The following is a 27,171-nucleotide window of genomic DNA, read 5'->3' as shown; positions in this document are numbered from 1 at the left end:
GAGATGCCAGTGCTCCAGGGTGAGATGATTGGATCCATGTGGCCGGTAGTTCAGGCTACAGCAACTGCTGCCAGCCCGGTTGGCCCTGCTTCCACAAAAAGAGGATATTAGCTCAGTTTGATGGATTGATTTTTCTGAACCTCAATAAGTTTAACAGGTCAACGCGATGAAAACTAATACAACCGAGTCCAGACAGAGGTTGCACGCACATCTCTGACTTTTTGCATCTCGTCGGATTATGCGGATTGTCTCGCAAGATTGTACAAGCAGCTCGCGGCCAAAACCCACGAGAATCGTTTTGCTCGTGTCAACAACAGCTAAAGCTGTGGACGCGAGCCAGCCCCTCGCCTCGTGCTGCTTTCATCCATCATGTTTTGACTAAATTATATTAGAAGAGGAATGTGAAGAATGGATATTCGGTGTCCTGACTTCTATGTAAGACAGCTCAAAATTAGCCTGACAGAAAAGATGTACTTTTCAGTTTGTGTGCTGCTGCGGCTTGAGCATGGATATTCATAGCGAATGACAGGTTAAACTGCTTACTTACTGATTGCAGGGAAATGAAAAAAGAAATATGTGAAGAATAACAACAAAATTGCATGATTTATGTATTTAAATCTGTCACTGCATTCCAGATCAGGCCAAGATTTATAAACACCAAAATTAGAGATATAAAAGGGGACTATTATAGAAACAATGCAAATAAAAGCTTCCTCAGTGGTTGAAACTGTATCATCATGACATTAAAAGAAATAATTTCTTTGACATGAAAATGGAACTAAAGAAATCAAATTGACTTATGAATAAATTAGGGGGTCAGCTAATGAGTGTGTAAGTGACACAGGGTCAAAATGTATCAGAACCAGAACACAGAGCACTAACTGGCGCTCTTCCATTAAGGTCAGTGCCCTATTTACTGGTTTTAAGTAACCAGCAGACGGGTCTTCCTTCGCTTTCTCCACCAAGTTTCATGAAAACTGGCTCGACAGGCCTAAGCCGCAGTCGAACAGATGAAAAGCTTTTTGGAGGGAAGTTGCGCAATCTGTTCACTTCTTAGTAATCACCATTGCAGGAGGCGCATATGAAATATACCTCAGTGCCAGAACTGTTTTATTGAACATCATTTACTCTTTCCATCTAATATGAAGTGAAGTCAGTTACATTGTCAGATTTAAATGACAGTGTTCTCCATGTTGCTTGTGGGTTTGGCCTCAGTTCACTTTGCCTTTTTATATTTCCCCGCAGACCTTTCCATATTTCTCTCCCACACTTTTTTTAAAGGTGGCAGGGCTTTCCTCGTGCAGGCCTTTGCAGGAGAGAGTGGTCTTGGTTTGGCTTCGAATGAGAAGCTAGACATGTGTCTGGACAGGAAAAAAAAAAGAAGCTTAATCCTGATCCAGTGGTCCACCATAAACTTGACAATATCATACATACAGGATGTTCTGTTACAAATCATCTCAAGATGGAAATTTGACATAAGTTTGCCCAGCACTGAGCAGCAGATGATGTGAGGCTTACCGTCAGTATGATATGTGTCATTTTCAATAAGTGGATAAGAGCTTCTGCTTTGGGGTGGCTGCATTCATCAGCTCACATATAAAGGACATGTTTAGTGTTTTGGAAGGCCCGCGTGGGGAGTAATCTTGATCGCGGAAGAGATTTTTATGGGAAATAACTCAGAGAGTATGCCAGATTCACACAAAACATGGGAAAAAAGCAGAAAAAGTGAATACGGCATAAACAGATGCGCAAGAAAAGTAATGCTTTTAGGTGACAAAGAGAAAAGTCTTTCATTGAAGTAAATACATACATAAAAATTGACTCTGTTTTCTGAATTAAGGATCTTAAAATCCCCAAAGAGCTGTTTCTTCTTCTTAAAGTTTGATTTTATGAGCAATAATGAAACCTCCTCTAAAACTCTTTGTGAAATACTGTGTTTGAGTAATGTACAATTCAGTGTTTTCTGCTGGATATTGCATTATTTCTCCAGGGTTATTTGGCTTCAGGATATAAAATGATGCATTCAGGCTGGTTTCATAGTGACGTATCCAAAGTATCTGTATCTCTCTCACTGTTGTAAAGCTTAACCAAAGAAAAACTGCATTAAACTGAGCAGGAGGTTATTACTGCTCATGAAATTAAGCTCTTTTAAGATTTTCATCCAAAAATCCATTTTCTTCCTCTTATCCAGTTCAGTGTCGCAGTGCAGCTGGAGCCTATCCCAACCGTAAAGGTCAGGCTTTACACCAGTGTTTGGGTTGTTACTCAAGGAAAGCAATTGTAATATATTAATACTACACAATACTAATTAATAATACAGCACATTACTTTATTATTCACAGGAGAAAGTGATTTGTTACTGTACTGGTTACATTACTCTCTTGACATAAAATGATTTGAAGCTTATTTTTTCATAATCACCAGTCAACAATATAAACCTATACCTACAGTCCCACACACCTTTACAAATCCCTATCATAATGAGGACACCCGTACGATCTTTCTTTTGGTATTTACGTATGAACACGAAGCTAAAAACCAGCCCAAAGAGCTTTCAGAGTGATCTCCACGGTGATTCTACTTCAAAAACATGAACAGGTAGAAAAGGAGGCTACAAGTCTGACAAATCATCGCTACTTTCGTTACTTGTTGAAGTTCAGGCTCTGGCTGCTGGTCTGGTGTTAGCATCCACTCAGCTAATGGCGCTCTGGGTTTTTGGCTAGCTTAGCATTAGCATGCTATCTGTGCATATGCTTGCAGCGAACCCAGTGCAGTTACTTTTGTCCTGGATGCAGTTTACACATTACCATTGCGCTCTTATCCTTTTGTGCAACAAAAATAGAGTTAATGTCCATATTTCCTTTATAGACCACCCCAACATTTTCCTCCTACTGCATGTGAACTAAAATTAGGTGACTGCAGCAGAAAAAAAACACGTTTGTTCGACGTTATTTTCTTTTAATACACATAATAATAATAATAATTGATTGCACATATATAGCGCTTTTCGGGACCCTCAAAGCACTTTACAATTCCACTATTCAGTCACTCTCACATTCACACACATGGCATGTCGCTAATTGAAGAACCGTTGTAACACAAGTAACATCATAATTGTAACTGTAATGTAATTACTGAATTTAGTACAACAAAGCATTACATCACTGTGTCACTGAAAAGTGTAATGTGATTACAGTAAGCTGTTACCTTGTAACGCGTTACACGGCCACAGACAACCATTCACACCTGTGGCCAATTTGCCATCACCAATTAACCTAACACACTTAACCTTGGACTGTGGAAGGAAGATGAAGAGAATCCACACACAGGTCCTACTTAGCAAGCGTCAAACACTGGTAGGGCTTTACTGAAAAAAAGCTTTTAATTCAGCGTCAACATGCATGCATCTTACATTTTTGATCTATACAAAATCAAAGTTAAGAAAACGCAAACAACGTGAAGTGTATTTCAGTGAACTGCTCCTCTGCCAAACCTAATTAGTTTGTTATTTTAAGCTATGCATGCAGTCATTTAAGAATTAAGTGCAATCTAGAAGGTGTGGAAAGCACTGTAGAGGGTTAATCGTGTTCAGCAGAGGAACTTGCTAATGAACAGCCATGACCCAAGGAGCACCTGCTTATGAAACAGAGCCAGAGCAGAAGCAGTAAAATAGATGTGAAAAGCATACACAGGTGCTGATTAGAAAGCTTCCTCGGGGCAGACTGAAACCACAAAGCTGCAGAGACGGTTTGACAAAGACACACGCTGCAGTTCCACTGTAGTACAGTTTGCTCCTTTGGAAAAAGTCTTTGCAAGAAGGCTGTTTTAATAGTCTCTATAAAAGACCCTTGCTGCACTCGCTTAAACCTTCTGGAAAAGCTCCAGCACGTGTTGTCTCTCCAAGTGATGTGCAAATGATGAAGCGTATAATGAGCAGGTGCACACTGGGCAGCCAAATCATTTCCACATGCTTTATGTCCAGATGGAAGAGTGAAATTACTGTTTGGTGAGATATAGGTGTGCCAAAAGTACCGTTCCACTTCAGCAAAAAAAGAGAAAAAGTCTACCATAAAAAGCTACTGAGTGCAGTTGCCAAGTTGTATTTGACTGATATGTTTAGGAGTGTTGATTATCAAAAAAGACACTTACAAGCATTTAAACTCAGTTATAATATCTCATCACTTACAAGGTGTCTTTTGGTGTATGGATGCTTGCTCCCAAGAGATAGCTAGCCTGTTTTAGAAGCCTACATAATTAGGTTGGAAAAGTTGCAGGTTTATCAGCAATGAGACCGGGGTTTGCATCCCACTGGGCTTCTTATGTTGTTGACTTGATTTTACTTGGTTTATTTTTGAATTAACATTTTTACCCGAACTTAATGAAACCACGCCCCCCCAGATAGCTGACCCTCCCCAAGCCTTGTTTTGCAGAGGGGTTGGTTCCTGTTAAAAGGACGTTTTTCCTTCCCACTTTCACCAAGTGCTTGCTTATAGGGGAATCTTCTGATTATTGTGGTTTCTCTCTAATATTGTAGGGTCTTTTCCTTACAATATAAAGTGCCGGAGACGACTGTGGTGATTTGGCGCTATACCAATGAAACTGAACTTAAATTAATTTAAAATACCTTTGATAAGATGTGGAGAATGATCTGGTTTTGGGTTAAAAAATGCACCTTCATAATGTTATAACTTCAATAATGATGTAACAATAAAGAATATCTATTTACACCTCAGGATGACACCAACTGGCCCAACCAACACCTCCAGCTACATTGTCCTTATTTATTCCCAGTTATCAGAGCTCAACATGGGCTTGATAAAGTTTCATTATGTTGCTCCACATTCTGGATTTATTGTGTTGCTACATCATATAATGCTGCAATTTCCCTTCATTTACACATAATGTGGCGCACAGCAATTCAGCCTGGTAATTATCTGCGCCAACTGCATGTGTTAGTGCCAAGCATCATACGTTAAACAGGCTTTTGTGAAACGATGCAGTGCTTATATTTATATTTCTTTTTCTTCCAGCCATTTGTGTTTGTAGTAATGTCAATAGCCTCCCATTATCCAAAGGCAATTTCCTCAAACAAAAAAAGAAAAGAAAAAAGAAAAAACAAAGTTTCACCAATTTCCTTTAGCTGCCTTCCTTTTTGAGGAAAACATTGGAAACTTATTTAGCCCCTCTGGAATGCCTCAGCATCATTATAAATGTAAAAGTCACATTTGATTCCAATATGCTGCCTCTTTATTCCTCCCCAGGGAACTGCAGTCGGAAACATTGTTTTCCTAATATTCCCATTTTGTATTTACAAGTGTGTTGTGCCTCTTTGTACGGCTGGTCAAGGAACAGCAGGAGCACGTCCTCAGATGTTTGTGTCTGGATTACGGCCTGCGCTGAGGCTTGAGGAAGCCTCGTATTTAAATAAATGGGACGATGCACCGCACAAGCTTGATGTACAGGTTCACAACCCCCAAAACCAAGGCAAATTAGCCCCTGTGCAGGTCCAGTTGGGACTGCACGGACTACTATACATAACTAAAAAGTTACGGACAGTTAAATAAGCATCAAAAATAATATCCAAAGGCAGCGAGCAGGGAGAAACCTGGCTACAGCTCTCTTACCTCTCAGCAGTGTGGCAGAAATTGGCTGAGGAAAACTGCTGAATTACCTCTGGAGCATTTCAGTTTTAGACTCTGCTGATGTGTGCCAGCGCAGTGGAAGCCCAAGCCTGCTATTCTGGGTCACTGGTCCATAGACTGAAAGGAACAGCATCCAAACACAGGTTTTATACTAATATCATCAATCTATGGATTAGTGTCAGCATATTTTTGTATTTGGAAACAAACAGCGTTAGAGCAGGATTAGCCTGGAATGGTAACCACTACAGATTTTTGTGCTTAATGCTAAAACTACTGGTGAACAAGTTGTTCCTTTTACCTGAGGACCATTTTGTGGTTTTTAAAGATTCTGATCTGTTCTCATATTCACATTTTATTTATGGCCAGTGAAAGCAAACAGGATTTCTTTTGTAAGTGAAATGCAGATTAATACTGGCACAGCAGTTTCTCCAGGAGCTCAGGAACATTGTTGCTAAGCGGGTGGTCAGTTAGTTGATGATCTAATACTTGATGATCAAATGCCTGACCTCCCAAGAAAAAACCCAACATACCGGGCTTCAGCATTCAACTTGAATTTAAAAAGAAGAAGCAGTTTTTAACACGTACTCATTAAGCTCAGCATGTGGATGCACACCTCATTGTCAGATCCTCTCCTTAACCCCACGATCTTTTACAGAGCCCACCCAGGAGGTGCTGCCTGCCCACTGACGGATGCTGGAAGCTACCTCACCAAATAAAAGATGTAGTCCTCTTTTTCAGGGCACATTTTTTTACAACGTGCCTGCCAATACTTGGTTGGAGATTGCTGGATTTGATCCTCTAAGTAAACATGGACTTGATTTGGGCCTGTTTTAGGTTTTAATTGTATGTTTGCATAAGCCCTGCTGTCTACAGTGCACTGTTTCCCAGTTTGTGACAGCGGATTTTAATCAAATCGTGAAAGATGTCAGAAAGTACACAAAGTCAGTTTATTAATCTTTCAGTTGTGTCTCGCTTCTTGACGTTCGAGCCTCGCTTAGCGGCTCTGTTTGTTTTTTAACGTGATTGGTCACCCCGGTTTTAAATAGTTTTGTTATATTTCCAGACAACATCATGATTGTCTTCACAATTACAAGTGACTTGGAACATAGTTTCGTCGTTTTTCTATGCTGTAATAGTTTGAACAATCTGTTTTCTCTCTCTCTCTCTCTTTATAGGGCCCTCCTGGTCCAAAGGGTGAAAAGGTGGGTAACTGTATACTTTGGCATTTTTGTTGCACAGTTAATATGAAGAAATACTGACATCCTACAGCTTTTTTCTTAATAGTCTAAAGGCAATGAAATTCACCTAGTTAGCTATGCAAGATGCTCCCCTTGTGTGCAGCATGAATGCCTATATATACTGCACTGGTTGGTGCTGTTCATTGGAAAAATGCATCAATGCAGCAGCCATACTGTGCAGTTGCAGAACAACTCCCAATGCATGTATGTCGACTGAGGCAAAAGATCTATACAGAATAAATAATTAAAGCAATCAAGAATAGCTTAATCTTCAGTGGTTTGGTTCATATTTATGGTTGGAAGTTAAAGAAATGCAAACTTTCATATCAAATTGCTTCATCTTATGTTGGAAGTAACAGCAGGATTTCTTTCTAAATACAGTTCTGCAGCTTCTTTATGTGAATTGATAAGATATCTCCATCTTTGAAACCAGTTTTGTGCTGTGTGTCCTGAAAGAAGTCCTTCCACTCTCCTCTTTTTGGGAATCCACACACAAAGACAAACATTTTTTATACATTTGTAGCTCCAATTATGGCACATATCTACGCTAACTGTTACTGTAGGGTGGGTCCGTGTCAGTGCTAAGAAACAGATCATTTAGGATTACATAACACAACACACACAGCCTCAAATTTCACTGACAGGCATCATTGTCAGAATCTTAATGGTACATTCAATGCTTATGTTTTTTTTTTAACATAAGCTAACATTTACTTAATTTTGTGTAAGACAGATCAAAGAGGACCTGATTTATTAGCGTGTGTGCTAGCGCAAACTTAGTTTTAGTGCACAAAAAAGTAATGTTGGAATTTACAAAGAAAGCGCCGTGACAAGATTGCGTGTAACAGGTGGGAACCCAGCACTAAGCTCACACGCTACCCACTTATAAATCTGACCCTTCATGTTTAGTCAGCTTAGAATGATTGTGAAATAGCCTGTGAAATCAAAGGAAAAATCTTGTATTTTACAGAGGAATAGATCTGAGTTTATAGTCAGACCTGTACACATGTGGTTTCTGGGCTCACTGCAAAGCTAACGGACTCATGCTAGCTTGGAATTTACTGTTGAACAGAAATTAAATGAATTTCTTGAAATTTCACATGTATATCCTTAATATCCAGCCTGTTTCCATTTAAGCAGGTCAAGACAGTAAAAATCTTTGCTTTTAGTCTTCACGCCAATAATTGGTCTGTACCATTCATCATCTGCTTCTTTCATTTTGCATTTCCACTTCATCCTGACCTTAAGTGCTAGTATTGAGATTAGCCTGCAGTTCACAAATCTATAGCACAGAGCATTAAAGACCAGAAGTTTGAGCCCTTAGTTGAAACCCCTTAAATGCCTCACTGAGCACTCCTCCATAAAACAGCAGCTGAGCATGCAAAATAACCACACAGTTTCTTTATAAGTCTGCAGGACTTGGGGACAAAATGTGGGCCTGAGGAATTTACACCAAAGTTAAAGTCCCTGAATTCACTTATAGAAAAGGGGACTTTAAAGTGCAAACATCTAACGTGCTCCTGAGGAAGATTAAGACTTTAACAGTTCAGTCATCAATAAAAGATTTATGCAGTGACTTGGGCAATATCACAATAAAGGACTGCTGTGGTGTATAGCAGAAGAAATACAATGAAATGGTGTGAAAGTAAGGTCCACATACTGTGGAGCCAGCTTTTTGATTTGTAGATAGAAACTGATGATTCTTATTTGTAGGTGAATTTTTAATGAAAATTGTAATAAAAATAAAAGCATGAATGAAAGCCATATCCTGTGTTTCCTGGTAGAGCCACTGAAACCCCACATACTGGGTCTTTAACACAAGGAAAAATAGAGTGCATCAGATTGGCTTACAACAGCAGATTTATGATTTTTGAAGGCTGATTATGATAATTGTGACTAACTATGTTCCTGCTGATGAGATGCATGTTCATGCTTCTCATGTGAACCACTTCATCTGCAGTTTAATGAAATGAAAAACAACTGTGTGCATTCTTCCCACCCAAGATGAATAAAGCATGCATCAGCGCGGCCATTCACAACCGTTTTCCCATTAAATCTGGGTTTTTTGGAACAAGGGCCCAATGAAAAATTACAAAAAAATTCCAAGAGATGTTTTATTTGAAATTTGTTCAGGCATCGCATTCAAAGTTTGTTTGAGCACAATTCCCATCCATGTGTGAAAGATTGGTCGGCTCATTTTACCGCTGTGGCGAAACTGTAAACTGAGCCAACAGGAAAGCGACGTGCACCAAATGAGATGGTTTAAGGATGTTCGCTTAGCCCATTCTAGACAGATTACAGTTATATTTCACCGTCTGACATTTGGTCCGCCTCCACTCATTTCAAAATAAAATAATAAAAAACTGAGTCTAAACTTTGCTTTTGTTTGGGCTTTTACTGTAATGTGATAAAGCCACAGTTTTCACCATGCTGATCGATTTGAAACCAAATGTTTTCTCCTTGAGGATTGCGCGCTCTCTCTGCAGGGATCTACCCCCGAAAAGGGCAGAAAGCCATCTGAGAGAACTCTGGGGCATAAAATCTGGCACGGCACCCACCAAACCTCACACCACCGCTCTCTCCCTGTTCTGTCTTTCATATCCAATCCATGTCAGTCCATGTTATCATAAGTGATTTTACTCTCAACCACAATGGATAGTTGAGGGTTCCTGCATTATTTTTCTTTATCAATGTGTTCTGAATTATACCGCTGTAATTTGGGTGTGAGTCTCAGCTCGTCATTAGCGCCGCACTTTTGTATTTATGCGTGCGTGTTCGGGTATTTGTTTGACCCTTTCATTTGAAGACAAATTCTTTTTCCTTCTTTCCGCAGGGGGATCAAGGCGACCAGGGACCACGGGTATGCGGTTTGCTCTGACTTCTTATGATTAGCAGATGAATGTGACTGTGTGTGTGTGTGTGTCTCCCCCAGCAGAATTGTGGGCAAAAGGTTTGGGATGCATGAAATTCCTGGGATAGTGTTCTTCCAGTGTGGCCAAATACAACAAGCATTTCAGCACTGCTTATTTCCCCATCAAGAAAGGGCAGACGAACGTGCAAAATATTTTGGAAAGCATAGGGTGGTATCCTTTTCAAGATGCAGAAATTTTTTATATATTTTTTTACCTTGTGTCTCTAAATTAAATATGAGTACAAGCCTTTGCACACCAGCTGAAGAGCTCTGCTTAATCTCAGCAATAATCAAAAGCCAACGAGCTCAGTCGCTATAATTACTTGTGATTCACTTCAGTCTTCAACGTGACATGGCATGTTCAGAACTATAATCATTTCCAGCTCTGCCATTTGACATTTCTATAAAAGTGCTGCTTCTAAATGATGATAATGTGAGTGCTTTTCCGTGCTTGACAGACTCTGAAATTAATTACTCTATCTCCACTTAGCAGCTAGGGTAGCTCTCATTTTTCTCAAATAACGGTTAAAAAAAATGAGCCCTCTTTGAAAAGCGGCCTGCACAGGTTTGTTTAAAGTAGGCTGCATTAACCGAGGGTCCCACGCGCACGAGTCCACTTCTTCTGTATCATGTGGAGTCAGTAGTTTTGAATCCCAGTGACTGATTTCTTCAAGCATGGCACAGCAGGACAAGAGAGTTTGTCTTGTTTCAGTTTCCCAAGCGGATGTGATCCCAGTTCATAGGCGATGCCCACCCAGACGTTAGTCAGCTCCCCTCAGGGCTAAAAAAGCGGGAGATTTTCTTGTGATTTGAATGACCTTTTCTGGGAAATTTGATTAGTGATAGATCTAATGTTACACATGGGCACTCTTCAAATTACAGTCAGGTTGTAGTTTTCCAGGTGGTTTTCCATTTTTGCAATATCTACAAAAACCAAAAAAAGAGAGAAAAGAGATGAAAAATCAAGTCATATCCTCAGTTAGTTTTTGGTTCAATAAAAGATATTTCATAATAATTATAGCTGCAAGTGCCACAGTACTGAAACTCACAGGAAATGTCTTTAGTGGAACAAAATTTCCTCATTTGGATAGAATTTCTTGGTTTTGCTCCTAATTTGTAGCCTTTTAACCTCGGAAGTGGAGCCATCTGTCACTATCAGTTAAATGATTTATGTTTTGGAAACAGCAGTGTGGCCGGTGGAGTTTTCACAGGTCCTATTTGTCTTAGAGACTACATAAACAAACTGTCCATTTCACAAAAGCGTTTCATTAACTCCCGGTTATGGCAAAATTGTCCCCTAACAGGTACAAATGAACATGGTGTCGTAGTCATATGTGACGGACTGCCGGGGCATAAAAGCAGTCTAGGTCACGGCTAAATTGTATTAACTTCCCAGAGCAGCATATTGACTTTGCACATTAGATTAGTAGGTAAATGTAGTGTAGCGGTATTAGAAGGTTTTCCTTAATAAATGAAGGCATAACAGGACGAGTACTGCCTGACCTTGAGTCCATCTATCAGGCTGGAAGTGAAGCCAATTTCATGCCCAGTATTGACTGCGTGCAGGGAGTTGATTAAAGCCATATGGAGATACGTGTATACAAGAGAACATGTGAAGAGTGTCCTGTATGCACCAGTTTGGCAAATTCCCTTCAAATATAAACAGATTTAAACTTAAAATAACTTTTTTTTTGGTGTGTTTTCTTGTAACATCAGAGGATCAGTTTAGAGTCTGATCCTCTGTGACCAAAGACGGTAAGAGATTCGCCATGTGTCCGAGAGAATTCCCTCACAGATGCCTACTTCCTCTGCCTGTTTCACGCATGTCACAGTCAGCCATTTGTCTGCCCTGAAGGTCAAAGGTCATCTCCAAACATCAGAGGTTAACCAAGCAGCAAATAATAAATCGGCCAGCTTTAACAAACAAATACACAGCCAGCTCTGGAACTCCACTTTTAAAATATAATTAACAGGAGTTAGTAGCTATGTATATCACTGAGAAAGGTGTGTGGTCCTTTTGAGAGATGGCACCAGCTACAGCTGTCAAGCAAAGGTTGAACAATTCCTGGGTTCACTGAAGGGGGAAAAAAAAAATCTGAAAAATTCCCAATAAACTGCCCAAATGTGACCGATGTGCAATATTCTTCCAAAATAAAGAGGCCACGATTATATAATTTCCAGGATTTGACTTTTTAGTCATGAACAAAGAATTATTTTCAGTGTATTTGTGCATGAAATCAAAAAAGCCTTCAAATGAATTTCGCTCGAGATAAATTTGATGTATCCGATTGATGCCAAATCTGAGGCTTCAGATGAATGTGTTATTACACACTTAAATGTATTAAAGCCATCTGTGTACAGAGCTGGTAATTCACTCCATATATAGATATTCAGAAAATGCCACAGCCTGTAGTCGCTCGGGATGTTTTGTGTGTTTGGTGTGGTTGAGGAGATGCTGGATCTGGCCAGCGTCCTAAAAATGAGGATGCCTGTTGGCCTCGTATACGGCTTATTGTTTACTACAGATCCCAGTCACCTCGCTGCAGGCAAATACATGGAAACAAAGCTCCTTACCAAATAACCAACATCCGTTTCGGTTTAGCAAAGCAAAACAAGGCAGTCTGCGAATGGTTAGGATTCTCTGTCAACCACCATGTCATTATCATTCTCACACATTGACATCAGCTTGGAGGCAAGAGTAAGAGTTTACCCACACCTAGCCAAGCTTCTCTGCCTTTTAACCTCCTGCACAGAAAGCCTGAATTGTGTTTTAGACATGGTTGTTGTCATAATGGCCACCACTTTCTCTTCGTTTGTCCCCTGCTGGCGTCTGAGAATGACCGTACGGTTTAAATTCACGACTCTACAGACATCCCAGAAAGCAGTCGCATGTGCCAGCCTGCACACGAACTACGCTACATTTCATGCCTTGACTTTTTGTATTCTCTATTCCCACTGATCATAATCCAGTGCTTGCTTTCCCTCTTTGTCCTCTAGACATTTGAAGTTGTAAATAACATTTGAGGTTGTAAATAACTTGAAAAATACTTGCGCTTCAATTCCAGTTATGCACAGCGTGGCTATTGTATACAGTGTAAGAGTATCCACTGCTGTGCTCGGCTGCAGGCCTGAATTAAATTAGCCTGCCTTGAAACCCATATTCTTAATGAGCCATGCTTTTTGAATTATCTTTAGAAATCCAGAGGGACGGCACAAAAGCCATGTTTGGATAGGACAGATTTTATCTTAAACTTGAATATATATAAAGATTGATCCCTTGCAGGCCATGTTTATGCTACTCTGCCAGTCTTTCAGATATGTTTTCATCATTTCATTCAGGCTGGTTATTTCTGACAGAGCAAACCTGCAGGATAAGGATAAACAAGTGAATATGCAGCGATTGTGCAACCAGTGTGTGGTCATCTTTTGGTGCCATTTTATAGTTTTATTATTAAAGAAAAATGCATTTATATCAGCACCACACTCCTTTCAGTTACCTCTTCCAAGACCTCTCAGGGTTTCACCGTTTGCACTGCAGTTTTAGTTTACAGTGATACACCAGCTCACCTTGTACAAGTTGATTTTTTAAGTAGGGCTTCCATGTCACACAATGCATAAGAAAGGCAGGCTTTCATTTTATAACTAACAACTGCTACAATCTCAAATGAGGCATATTGATCAAGAACTGGTTAAAACTACTGACTCCAGCATGTTATTATCCAGCTGACTTAGTATAAAAAAGAGAAACATTTTAAAAAATTGGGCTTAAATATATACTTAATCTCTGCCTGTGTAATATCATAGCTAGGCTACAAGTCCCCTAATATAGCAATCCTCTCTTTAGCATTTAGCTGCTTTAAACATAAAAATAACTGTTCATGGCTTATTGACATATGAACTTTCTCATATTTCAAAACATATGTTTTCCATTTGAGTGATAGGAGATCAAAGGCTTTAAGGAGGAAAAGGATCCGATGTGTGTGGCAAATGCTACATTTTGGCTAATGCTTGTTTTCTTTTTTTTGGGTAACATCTCCCAAGTGCAATAAAGGACTTGAAATGTCATAGAAACAATTGGGACATCCAACAATGTAGATTTACAGTGTAAACTGTAAGCAACAGCTGCAATGCCACAAATTTACGTGGGTAGTTATATACATTCAGTCAAAGAAAAAGTAAACAATTAAAACAAACTTAGTTTAAAGCTAGGTGTTTTAGCCAGTTAGCCAGATATGCTAACAATTTTAGTTCATGTCAGTTCATTGGTTCACCCCATGCCCCGGTGAATTTAGGTGTTAAATCAACCTGAGTTTACCTTCAAGGTTGTAGCGTTGATAGCATTATTTAGCTAACTAGTATTTCTGGCAGCAGCTAGCAAGGGCAGCAACATTTCAGCGTCTAGTCAACTAGACGCGCACGTGCCTAGTTTATGACACTTTGAGTGTAAAAGATTTGATGGGCATGTAATAAAATGCAATGAAATAAAAATGTGTCAGCCTATTGATATACCCATCAATGTGATTAAATTTAATGGGCTGAATTTATTTGACTGTAGCATTTGGACAACCATGTTTAGCTGACAAAATGTCAGCGTTTCTGGATTCAGATAAAAGCTCTTCTTTGCAGCTGTAAACCATTGTCATCTTTTAACAAGGAGAAAGCCCGATGTTTTCTTCTTCTATCCAGTTTTTATGTTTGGATCACATCTGTCATGAAGTTTGTTGACAAGGGAGTTGGAAACCATTTGACTGAATTTCCATCAAACATCTTGAGTGTCTTTGTGTTCCCTGAAGCTAAACGAACAGTGCCACTTCTCAATTTACCAGCCTGTTATAGCTCAAAGTGTATTGTATGAATATTATTTCAACAAACGTATAATTGGAAGAAAACAAGAGGAAATGGTTACTTGTGCCATTGCAGCCCACACAGGATGATCCCAGTGCCATTGCACACACAGTTTTATTGAAGAAAGTAAACTTGGACTGTATCAAAGTTAGCTGTTTAAAATAAAAATACCTGGTCTTGTTTAACTTTGAATTTAAATGTCTGGTCCTCAGAAGTCTTTGTTTGACAGTTAACTTTGATGTTGGCTTTTTACGGCTCTTAAAAACTCATATATACATGTCAAAGAATTCCACATATTATATTTCAAACATTTATGAGGCTAGTTAGAAGCAGAATGCTTGTCTCCTTCCTTCTTCAACTGTTTTTGTTCACCCAGTGTTTGAATATCATGCGTGTGTTGTGCCATGTTCTGCTATTTGTCCCTTCAGGGATTGCCTGGTCTCCCTACGCTGGCTGCTTTGCACAGCAATCAGATCCTGACTGTCAAGGTTTGTCGGTGGTGCTGCTGCCTCGCTGCTCAGTCCGACCCCTCTGCAGCACACACTGGAAGTAAATTGTTGGCTGCCTTTCTCAAGGAGTGATGATAGAATGCACGCAGGAAAAGTGCAATCTAATTAATCACAGCAGGTCAACCATTATCCTCTTCTCAACACTTCTGCTACTAGTCTTTTCGCTCAAGAGGTTTGTTCTCCAGTCGACATGCTAGGCAGCTCAAACGAATGCATTGGCCTGTTACAACCTGGTAATATGTAGGTAACTAAACAGGCAACACCCTGAATACAGAGATGGTTTGGCTTGTGTCCATTGATGCTAAAATGAAGTGAAGGAACTCCCAGAGGAATACTCTGATGAAGCAAAGTGGCATTTTTTTTTTCTTAAAGCTCAAGTTCATGGTTCACCACAAATCCTCCGATCCTCTAGTACGGCCTTTGGGATTGTTTCAGTGCCAAATACCAATGGACACCAGCAGAATCAGACACGTGCTGGAAAAAGATTAGAAATGAACCTCAACTCAATGGTTTGACCTCGCTGGTTTCAGTGTGCGCAGCTCTCAGGGTCTGACTTAGCAGCAGGCACGACGATGATGATGACGGCACTTTCACAGTGGAGGAGCGATTCCCATTTTTCCAGGGGACTGCGAACTCGCTGTGGCGCGCTCGCACCCCAGAGGTGATAATTATGGGCCCTGGCTCCAAAAAATAAGCCCAGACTTCCTCAGCAAACCACCTCGGTGCTGGAAAAGTGTGGATTTCTCCCACCACCCCATCTGTGAAGGTGCTGGACCGGAGTTCATGAACACAGGCCTTTCTAACAGAATCTGTTTCTTTTTGCATTTGCCTTCCTCCTCCTCCTCCTTCTTCTTCCTCCTCTGGGACTTCATCCTTCTTCAACCTTCTCTCACCTCTGACCTACGACCTCTTGACCTCACACACCTGCTCAGATGGTCTTCCCTAAGATCAATCATGGCTTTCTTTCCGCTGACCAGCAGCTCATAAAGCGACGGCTCATTAAGGTAGTGGGTGTGTCCTCACTCTCTCTGTCCACTGTGCCAAGTCTCACCAAATCACTTCTCTTTGGCCACTTTGCATGCAAGCCTTCAGACAGACCTGTCATAAGCACTCATGCTCCTTCTGTTATTGTTAAAGGAAAATATGGAAACTTCATTTTTTAAAAAAGCTTTTATTAAGGTAAAATGAATTACTGTCCTGGCACCACTCAAAGGTTTTTCCCTGCAACTTAGGTTGCAGAATATTTTCATAGAATTTCTTATAATGCAGTATCGTAATGGACCACACATTTTCAGTATATTTCCCCTGATTATTGTAGCTCTATACTTGTCAACTTCAAATGGGACTTCTTTGTTTTTTTGGAGTCGTTACCTAAAGCACCGTCCTTACTCAACTCATTATGGCCCTGTAGGATTGCATGCATTTTAAAGGATTAATATTTCAGCTACAAATCATTACGTTGCAGCTCCTCCTAACTTAAGCTGTATGCTAGCTCCAAAAAGCTCATTCGTCATGTTATGAATGGAGGCAGCCCATCACCACCCACAAGAACATTCCACGACTCTCTCTTAATTATCATTTCACTGTAGTGGCTCCAGTCTCAACAGTCCAAAAATAACACACCATAATGATTCTTTAATGTGTTATTTCGCCACACAGGGAGATCAGGGGCAAGCAGGGCCACCTGGGCCCCCGGGGCCACCGGGCCCTCCTGGACCGAGGGGGCCTCCAGGGGACACTGGCAAGGATGGGCCCAGAGGTGTGCCTGGTCTCCCGGTGAGTACTGATTTTTGCTTGGCATCTGAGAACGTTTGATACAACTGAGTTTTTTTCTACTCTATGTATCATTAAAATTTGTTTGGATCAGCAAAATTCTGTCAGCATATCCTGTAATAAATACTCTGTCATTTCCAGTAAGTTTTAAACAAGTTCAGCTCTGTTTGTGCTTCTATTCAGTCTGATTTTGACTTGTTGCTGGGAGGGTTTATTCCAACGAAAACCTTTCTAATAAATACTAGACAAGCTACATTACAATTCATCGTCCTCACGTCTATATAACTAAACATGAATAGGCTCCCAGGAGAAGGTTTTACTGTATAGATTTACATTCACGTGGTTGTTTTTCATTACCACGTAACATTTTCCATGTCCTTAAGCCTGTCATTGGCATCACGCTAATTTATGTGAACTCTGCCTGTGAGAGAAAGAAGAAACAGAAAAGTCCTGTCAGTTATGTTGAGCTATAAAACCTTCTGAGGGATCCAGATCTTTATTGTCTTGGCAGAGATCACAGTGGGAGTGCGAAAATATTAAGTGTTGTTTATCTGGTTCTTTCCAAGTTTTTAAGATGATTTGCAATTCTTCCAGTGGCAGTAGTTGTTGCGTTTTCCCAAGAAATTGGGTTTCTTTTGCTAGGCCGCTTTATTGCTCTTGTGATTTAGGTCTCCTTTCATGAATAGCTCAGGAGGAGCGTCGCAAAAATCCTGCAAAGACGTAACAATCAAATATGTACAAACATCGCTTTGGCATGTTCCCACAGTTCTCTGCTACACCACGAACTGTTGGAACATCCGTGCGATAGACATGAGCCAAAAGTCGAAACAAGAACGAGGTTTCTGGAAACATACAGTGCAGGGTGCAGGTGGCACAGCTGGATAAGTGCCTCTCAGCCAACTTGGTGTATGGGCACAATGGCGAGCTCCTCTTTCAGCCTGGCTGCTATGCACCATATAGTGGCTATTTGATACTATAATAGAGGGAATTTGATCATAATATGGAGAAAAGCAGCATTTTCAACACAAGACTTGTTTTAGGTAAGATTATAACACACTCTGCTTCCATTAACTATTTTATGTTTCTTACAGGGTGATCCAGGACAGCCTGGGGAAACGGGACCCCTGGTGAGTCCAAACTTTGTTTTGAACATCCCGTTCTGTGGCTGCCCTGACATGCTAATTAACAACGTAGCCTTGCAGAATTGTTTAACAAAATATAGGCGATACAAGTCCAGGGTTTACTGGGTAGTTTGACATTTTAAGAAATGGACATATTTGCTTTCCTCTTAAGACTTAGATGAAAAGAATGATCGCTTGCGTGACTTTTCATAAATATGAAATTATTGCTAGCAGTCACTTAGCTTAGCGTGAAGATTGCAAATGGAGCAGGACTGCCAGATTTGGCCTCTCCAAATGTGAGGAAATTGGCCTGAAAAATGCTTTAATGCTCACTAATTGACATGTTATAGACATTCTGAGTTAAATGCATGCAGAAGTCGGGGTGTACAGGGGAGTCCTGTGTGTATATTTCCTTCCTGGAATTATCTAAATGGATGGAGACTCTTTTCTCTGGTTTTCCAGTTAAGCCAGACCCCAAGTTGAATTAGTGTCTTATTTATGATATTATGTGCAGAACTGTCAATGCCAAGATAATTTTCCAAAATTTCTCAAGCTTTGGACAGGCTGATGTATTTTATGCATTTATTTAATTATAAAGCTAAGTTTTCATTCTATGTTTTTTTATCCGTTGTACTCAAAAGGCTGGAAACATGTACTCATTAAGGCCTTTTCTTTTTGTGTCAATTTCTACTGAAAACATCAAAACTATGAAAAAAAAACCGAAGAAATTATGTAGCAAGTCGGTTTAATCAGAGCCAAATATGCTTCATATGTAAGACTTCTCAAAGCGGGCTCTGTTGTTCTAATGGCACCATTTGACTGACAGTGTATATATTTTTCGTGAGATATTTGTGCGATGGTTCATAGATATGACAGCGAATGACACATTTTATGCTAACTTGTTAAGAAAAAGTTTGTTTTCCCTCACAAACCCTTTGTGCAGCGTGGACGAGTCGCTGCTCCAGTTGACGGCAACTGGATACCACTTGCGGTGTTCAGCAAATAAAGCACTTGATTAAAGTTTCCTCATAAAAGCTACAACGAATAGGTCAAACCAAATTCCAGGGAGAGCAAGGATGGAAAACGTGACACAAAAAACACTCGATGTCAGATCAGTGGATGCGGGGAGTGAAGGGAAGTGAAGCTGACAGAAGAGGTACTATCAAGTGCTTTCATCTCTGACTCCAGCTCCCCTTGACCTTTTCCCCTGTGGAAAAATCTGGTGGGCTGGGGAGAAATGGACAGAGGAAATAATTGAGGCTAGAGCGAAAAAGACGCATTAGGTACAGGATCCAAAGGTGCTAATCAATCTTAGATGACTTAATGGGCGATCCTCTAAAGTAAAGTTCCCTCCCTCTTTCTGCTTTTTAAGTTACCGTTGCTTTTGTTGGCTTCGTGTTTTATCCCACTTTGGGCGGGTAGCTGTGTAAGCAGCAACGTTCGGTTTGAAAATCCACTCTGTGATGAATGTACACTTTGCGATGGATGTTCCCAGGTGCGCTCGCATAAGCCTAGTGTTTGCACAACCTCTGATGACCAATGAACAGAGACTCTCAACCCGTCTGAACGTGAATTAAGGACTGCTTACTGTAATTGCTGAAATGAAGCATCCTCTTTCACAAGTATATACACAGCGTGACACTAATGTACTTTTAACAAGGAGTAAAGTCATCACCCCTATAAAGCAGCGTGAGATGAGCATGTCCCAGCGGTTGTAAAAACATGTGACAGCACAGTTACTGCGTTTGCGGCTTGTGATTTCATGCAACGACAGAATGTTTGCTGCTCCCTGGTAAAAAAGAGCAAAGATAAGATATTGGATTAAAGAGAAGAGTTTCTGTAGCTGATAAACCTCTGGAGAGGAAATAAAAAGACATTTTCCCATCTAAGAGAAGAAAAAAAAATCCCGCCAGTCCCCGCCCTTGGTTGGCCTGTGCAAATCAATATGAATTAGATGTGCATAAGCAACAAGTCTCCACTTTGTGCAGCCAGCTGAAAGAATAATCTGTGATTGGCACATCTCGATCTCCACAAGTGAGCCGGAGGCAGGGATTCTGAGGTCACCGCTTGACCGACTTTTGCTTCTTTTGCAGCGCTCTCGGCGCTAGCGCCCACTTGACACAGCTCGGAGTTTTTTTAAATGTAGATGCTATTGTTAAAGGGGCAAAAGTAGATTCCAGAGTTTTCCAGCAGCCTTCCAGGACATATGGTGCTGGTTAGAAGGATTAAGCTCTTGTGGAGAAACAAGGAGGAGGTGGTGGGGGGGAGGTGGAAAGAAGAAGAACAAGAAGAAAAGGAAATATTTTCAGGACTAAGTTCAAAATCATCAGTGCCACGAGGTCTCTCTGTGGTAAATTAAGGGGGTCTTCAGCTCTCCAAAGGTGGCTTGCAGTCCCACACTCAGCATTCATCTGGAGCTCAGCTTGTTGAGAACAAAAAGTCCAAATATGTTCCATCCAAAGCTGAGAGAAGCCTCTTCCATCTGCTTTTTGGTGTAATTTCCAATTATGCAGCAGACTTTCACTGATCCCCCTTTGCATCCTATTCATTCCAAAGCTACCCACAATGCACCAGTGGCTCACCTTGGACAATGAAAAAAAAAAAAACTCCACAGGCATGAATGTAGGGACGCATTTGTGCCTCAAAAGCCTGTTCAATGAAGACATACCTCTGATATTTTAGTGACCTTGACTGAGTTTTCCTTTGCTGTAAAGCCAAACATGAGGAGCAAAGATGTGAGCGAATAGCTTATGACATGGTCGGGGAAATCAAACAATGTTGTGGGAAATGTGGACAAAACCATTTTAGTGGAACAAATCTGTTTGTTCTTAAAGGCAAATTCCTATTTTTACAGCCTTGGGTCTTATTATGTTGTTAAAACAAAGCATACCTACACTCGGGGGTTTTGTCTGGCATGCGGTTTCGTCCCACGGTGCGAAGTCATGTACGTGAGGTTAATTACAGATTCTAAATTGGCCATAGGTGAGGATGTGAATGGCTGTTTGTCTCTCCCTGTTAGCCCTGTGATGTACTGGGAACTTCTCCATGTGTACCCTGCCTCTCGCCCAGTGGCAGCTGGGGATAGGCCCCACCCTGTATGGTTAAGTAGTTAAGGAAATGGATGGATGGATTGATAAATGAGCCCACAGACAGGACCATAGCCAGAATGTTTAAAATGCTGAGGTCACTGGATCACATTTACCTGCGGGGACTACAGCTGGAATGTAGCTAGTAACAAAATCCATTACAAAGCCTCTCTTTTCTTCTCTTTGACCCGACTACCACGTAAAGCATAGAACTTTAAATCAAAGTGCAGATTTTAGAATTTTAATCAAATCCTGTGAATCTTCTGTAAATTTATATTAAGCTACACGTGTGGCTTACAAAACTCATCCATACTGCAAGGTGTGTAATTGTTGTGGAGATATTACAGATCAGAGCCAGCATGAAAATGTGACATCTGTAATATATGTATATAATCTAAAATTACCTGAATGTCAGTGAGCATCTCCCCACATAGCAGGCACATTCAGGCGTAATTGGAAATTATGGCTCGGTTACGGCACTTCAAGTATTCTGTGGGGTCAGATGTGGCCCTGAAGTTACGAGCTACATTTGACATGAGTGCACCAAATGTGGCCCAAATGTCACAGCACATCTGACATCTGGCCCCTCTATTGTGTCCACCTGTGGCTGAGCTGAAGCAGCCATTCTCACCATGAATCAACATTATCAGTACAGGCCAAAAGAGACCTATACACAACTGTTAATACGGGCCATGTTTGGGCAATACATCCAGTGTTATCTGAGCCTAGATCCTCTAAATAGACAAAGAAGCGGCCTTCACATCCCCACTGATAGCTAAGGCCACATCCATACTGTAGTTTAGAAAGCAGTCCGCTATCAGATGTCTTTAAAACAGCCTAATCTCAGCGCAGTCATGACAGGTGAAGGTTTGAATGGTTTAACTTAAGCCATTCTGCATTATTGCTTTACCAGGCTACAGTGCTTTTGTTTATAGTGGCAGGAGCAATAAAGAGTGATTGAAAACTCTTAGAAAATGTTATGTGAACAGTTTGAATAAAGCCTCCGCAATAAGCACATATAGCTACAACTTAAGGCAAAAAAAAAGAAAAAATACATTTGTTTAAAAGTTTAAATAATTTATAATAGTTGAAAACTCACAGTATAACTGACACAAAAGCCTTGAACAGAACAAACTTCAATGTGGAGCCTTTCTGTTCTATGATCAGACGAATATTTTTTATGTAAATGCCACACATTCTGGAAGTCCTTCAACTTTTAAAGGTTCAAGTGCTGCTGATTGAGTGTGGGAATTGACCTGGGAATGGTTTCATTGTTCGCAACGTCCGAATCATGAATGAAAGTACCAAACATTCAGCGCATTGTATTTGTGCTCGGATGCTCGACTTCAATAGGCAGCCTGTTGATATTGCACATTTGTGGAATTTCTTTCCTTTATGAATGCTAAATGAGGCAGCTAAGCCGCTACATGCTGAACATCTGCTATCGTGATGAACACTTTTAGATGGAATAATAATCCTTTTTCACAAAGATCTTTGGATTGTTCTTCCCTTTTCATTTTTCACCAAAGTCAGGATCCAGGGTTGAGAACAAAAGAGCCAAGACTTCCTTAAGCGCTCTTGACTTTCTTTAAAAAAAACAACAAAAAACCTCCTTTTCAGCAGTAGCTTCTGAGTGTTCTCAGATGTAGCCAAGCTAATTAGCGCTCAGGCGAGCGGCACATGCTCTCACATACCTAGTGGGTCATAAAGATGTTTACTAAACCCTACTGAGGACAGCTAACAAAGGCTTTTAAAGGCAAATGGGAGGAAAACCTTTTTCTTGGTTGGCTAGGATAATGAAAGTTGTTCATTGAGGTTTTTGCTGTAAGTGCACAAGGAATGCACCATAAATGAGCTGCAACTGTGTGGGCCATTTCTGAAAATGTGAGAACTTGTTGCTACAGGGATTTTAACGGGCCAATTTTGGGGAAAAATGGAAATTGGGAGAGGAAAGTTTTGAGGTACAGTTACTTGGTGATAGCCCGGTTTAACAACAAATACTAAAAACGATCCAACAATCAGCTTATTCGCAGAATTTAATCACCGTCAAGTCACAAGTAGGCCGACATCAAACCGGGCTTCTTCTTCAGGCAAATTTGCACTGACAGTCTTAACTTTTCAACCCGAACGTGTCCTCGTTGGCTTCTTTTTAACACAGGCATACAAACGTTTTACACACATCAGGGGACCATATCTTGAGCTTCGCCAGTTATACCGCATCGACGTGAGTAAAGTGAGGAAAAGTTGCTGCTGTAGAGAGCTTGCGGGGCACAAGGTCTGCCTGGCCTTGACTCAGCTGCGAGCGACGAGCCAAATGGCCGAAAGTGAGAAAGAAGCCGGCCAACGTGAGGTGTCATAACAGCCAGGCGTAAAGGTGTTGATGAACTGCCGTGCTGGTGCAATAGCTCAAAAGTCTTTGAGAAACATGGAAGGAGCTAACTTTCACCCAGGCTTCCCAGTTCCTTCACGATGCGGTCGTGTTGTTTTAGGCAGGTTCCAGTGGAGGAGGCTGACAGCCCAACGCGGCCTCCAGTTTCACGGCAGTAAACAGCAGGTTGTAAATAGAAACTGTCCTCCCAGACACATCGATCCATGATTTAAATCTGCCTTAGAGATGTGGCGCCTCCCCCCCCCCCGGCTAACTTGTTAGCTTTGCAAAGCTTTCCAGATATTGGCCCATTTAGGTAATGAACCTCTCTATGTGTTGGACCGTAGACTCGGAATGTAGCGTGGCCAAACGAGACAAGTTTTTACAGTCACTAAAACGAGTAAAGACAGATCAACATAAAAGATAAAACCATAAAAGCTTTTGTTATTCATGAGCTTATTAAAGATTCCTGTTTATGGGTCACTTCAGTGAAAAGAAGGCACGGAGTGAGCGGATTTTCATTCTTTGCTGGAGAATAAAACAAGGGATTGATTGTGATTCGGGTTCTGCCTGAAGGGTGTGTGCGCGCTGCATGAAATCCTACCACAAGCTCTGCCAGTCTCTCTGCTCTGACCATGTTGGCTCTGGTAATTGTATTATTTCATCTGACATGAACTATTTTTGCTGCGTTTCTCCTGCACTCAATCTCTCTCCGTCTCTCTTCTCATTTATAGGGACCTGAGGGGCCGCAAGGGCCGAAGGTAAGTTACAGAAAATCATTTCTTTCTTCTTGCTGGCATTTCTTGCTTTTCTTAAAGAAAACTAAATGAGATTCGCTGACTTGGTTGTGACATAAAAGTACAAAGGAAACTTTTTTTCTTGTCCCTCTGTTGAATTCTGATCTAAACCAAACTGTTTTTCATTTTATAGCAGCTTTCGCTGCACAAACGGTTGTAAACATGTTGTTTGATGAGTATGTTTACCTGCATATTAGCAACAGACACTGCACAGTCATGGTGAATAAACATGAGAAGGAGAAGTGGGGAAAAAAGGGTGACAGAGAAGGAGAGAGATGGAGAACAGAGAGCCTGGAGCTAAGTGCTGTGATACAGGCTGCGGGTCCCTGGTGGCGCTGATGTGAGGAACAGATGTAAGCTATATCCAGCCATCAGGTAGCTGCCAGTGTTTGTTCAGTGTAACCCAATCAGACACTTCCTGTCTGCACTGTCATCTGTCGGCAAGGCCTCCCGTCGGCGTGGGAGAGGGAGTGTGTGTGTGTGGAGGGGTCAATGATGACACACCACAGTGTTAATGACTCATAAGCCAGGCCTGGAGGCTACTCAATTAGATCTGCTGCTAGTGGAGCGCTGTGTTTAGTAGAGGGGCCGCGTCGAGGGTTATTCAAGTTTCATCAGCTCGGTGACTGATTCGGTGCCACCGCATGACAAAAAAGTCCAGCGTGAACGGTTTTCAACCCTCGACACGATGCTTTCCTGCGACTGTATCTCACATCTCTCAAACATCTCTGATACATCTTTAAATGCGACCGGTAACTGTAAATGGCTTTTATTATGAAAGCGGTGCAAAAAGCCAACATAAGCAAACCGCGAAGAACAGGGAGTGGGCGTTCATTAAAACACGCTTGGCCCTCAGAGTCTAAACCAACTTTTACTAAGCTGACGCAGTAGATGCGGTAAAATCTCGAGTACATCTGCTGTGCGAAACATTTCTTTATTTCACAGGGCAGTACATTTTCAGTTTGAAGTGCAGCAGGAGTGTCCTCAGCTCCCGGTCTTGCCTTCTGGCTGTATTGTCCATAACAGAGCAGATAATAAAATATGACATGCAGTATTTATGCTGGTCTGGCGCAGTAACATCAGAGCACGCCCTGATCAGCGGCAGACAGAACGGATACGCCGCCGGTGTGTATTTACAACCGTTGAGCCGGCCGTGACGGTACGAGCAGCGAGATGGTCGAGTGTAATGATGCAAAAAACCCAACAAACTTTGCTTTTATTTCCCAGGGTTCACTCGGGCTTCCTGGCATCCCTGGTGTTGATGGACTGAAGGTGAGCAAACTCATTTACACTGAATTCTTGTAAAGCTCTACACTTCTGGGCTTTTAACTAGTTCTTGCTGACTTGCTGTTGTTTTTATTAGTGAAAGACTTTTCCAAGAGGAAAAAAACACCACTACTAGGCAGCATTATTGTCCCTCAAGACTTTTTATAAGTGTCCCTAAAATAAAAATATGCACACAAAGTTCAGAGAACCAACATCCATCTGCGCACCTGATAGTATTTTATCATGAAAAGGCTCACTTGAGCATTAATCTTTCATTAATCTTTCTCCCCATGTGTTTTAGTTTTTTATATCAGAAAAAAAAAAGTTCTGACAATTTCAAACCGCTATTTCATTTTGGGAGAAAACCCGTGGGCTTCTTCTTCAAGCCTTAACCACAAAGTACCGTTCTGGCTGCCTCTGAATCTGTTCACACACTCGGCTCATGTCTGCTATTCATTCTCGGAGCGGATAAAGAAGACACAGTGCAGGTGTTTCACAATGGGTGGAGGGAAGGAGAAAAAAGAGATGGAAAAGCATATTTATTCCAGAACAAACGATGGTATAAGTGAAGAGAATTAATGGGGAGACAGTTTGAGGGCTGCATCGCTCTAATCTCAAACATGCACTTATAAAGAAAGGAGAGGCACGTATGGCTGTAATAGGAACCAGAGTGAAGAAGTTTCATTTTAAAGTAAAATCCATGCTAACTCTGGCTACAGTGGAGGCTGAAAGCTTAATTCTGTTTCCAAAATGAAAGGAGTGAGGTTTTGTAGCAGCCATGAAATAGATCTCCAATGCTGTGCAGTGCAGTTATAAAGCAGAACCTGTTATGGTATGTAAGTCTCACTCTTGCAGAAAGTTTGACTCAAAAGCAGTTAAAGCTGCTCAGGTGGCAGTGGCGGGTCCACTTGCACAGACACGGTATTGATTTGACATGGATATCCCAGCAGAATCACTAATGCCACCTTATCAAGCCAACCTTTGGAGTTCCTAATCAGACTCTATCATCATTATGTCAATAGGGTGTCATTATTATGTCAATGACTCCCATATGCAGGCTGACGAATGATCCCAGGCTTATGACGAACATCACCACGAGTGTGTAGCTGCAGGGACACACCCAGCGCAGATCAGACACGCCGAGTTTCCCATGAACATAAAGCATTTTGGGCAAAAGTGAAAATAGCATTAAGATATTGAAAAATGACATCCAATAACACAATTTTCCTTCGAATATGGCCAGTACCGAGCTGCCCAGTGACATGTATTTTAATCCAAGTAATGCACTGCGTTATTTTTCCACTCTGGCTACATTAATCAGCTTCATCTGGTTAAAGCTGTCTGTCTGGGCTGAGGAATAGCTAATGCTCCTCTGAAAGGGTAATGACGTGGTATGTTTGCAAAGGTCAGGAGGTTAATTGTTTCTGGCAGCAGATGGACAGAGGTTGGTTTCTCAGCTAGGGAGCCGCGGAGACAAGGGATTGAGGCTAACGGCAAACTGGCATCCGTCAGACGGGCTTGGCTTTTCTTCTTCTGCACATACACAGAACCAAACCAGATAATTAAGCTTTTAATCAGCTTGTTTATCCTCTCGTCTTTCACATTCACTTTGTGG

The 27,171-nt window shown here is 41.2% G+C and overlaps 1 protein-coding gene across 1 annotated transcript in view; it reads left to right on the top strand.

Moving 5' to 3' along the window:
* Positions 1-6,823: 6,823 nt before the first annotated feature.
* The window catches only part of LOC134624923 (collagen alpha-1(XXV) chain), a 53,188-nt gene continuing 32,840 nt past the window's right edge, over positions 6,824-27,171 (top strand). Inside the window, exons 1-8 of the mRNA XM_063470118.1 lie at positions 6,824-6,844; positions 9,714-9,740; positions 15,065-15,124; positions 16,078-16,149; positions 16,805-16,921; positions 18,010-18,045; positions 24,228-24,254; positions 25,518-25,562. Of these exons, the coding sequence (XP_063326188.1) occupies positions 16,078-16,149; positions 16,805-16,921; positions 18,010-18,045; positions 24,228-24,254; positions 25,518-25,562 (297 nt within the window). The 5' untranslated portion in view covers positions 6,824-6,844; positions 9,714-9,740; positions 15,065-15,124. The remainder of the gene's footprint in view (positions 6,845-9,713; positions 9,741-15,064; positions 15,125-16,077; positions 16,150-16,804; positions 16,922-18,009; positions 18,046-24,227; positions 24,255-25,517; positions 25,563-27,171) is intronic.

This window comes from Pelmatolapia mariae, linkage group LG3_W, assembly GCF_036321145.2.
Source record: "Pelmatolapia mariae isolate MD_Pm_ZW linkage group LG3_W, Pm_UMD_F_2, whole genome shotgun sequence".
Lineage (NCBI taxonomy): Eukaryota > Metazoa > Chordata > Actinopteri > Cichliformes > Cichlidae > Pelmatolapia > Pelmatolapia mariae.
The sequence above is the reverse complement of the archived record's forward strand: the minus strand, read 5'-3'. Positions and strand labels throughout refer to the sequence as shown.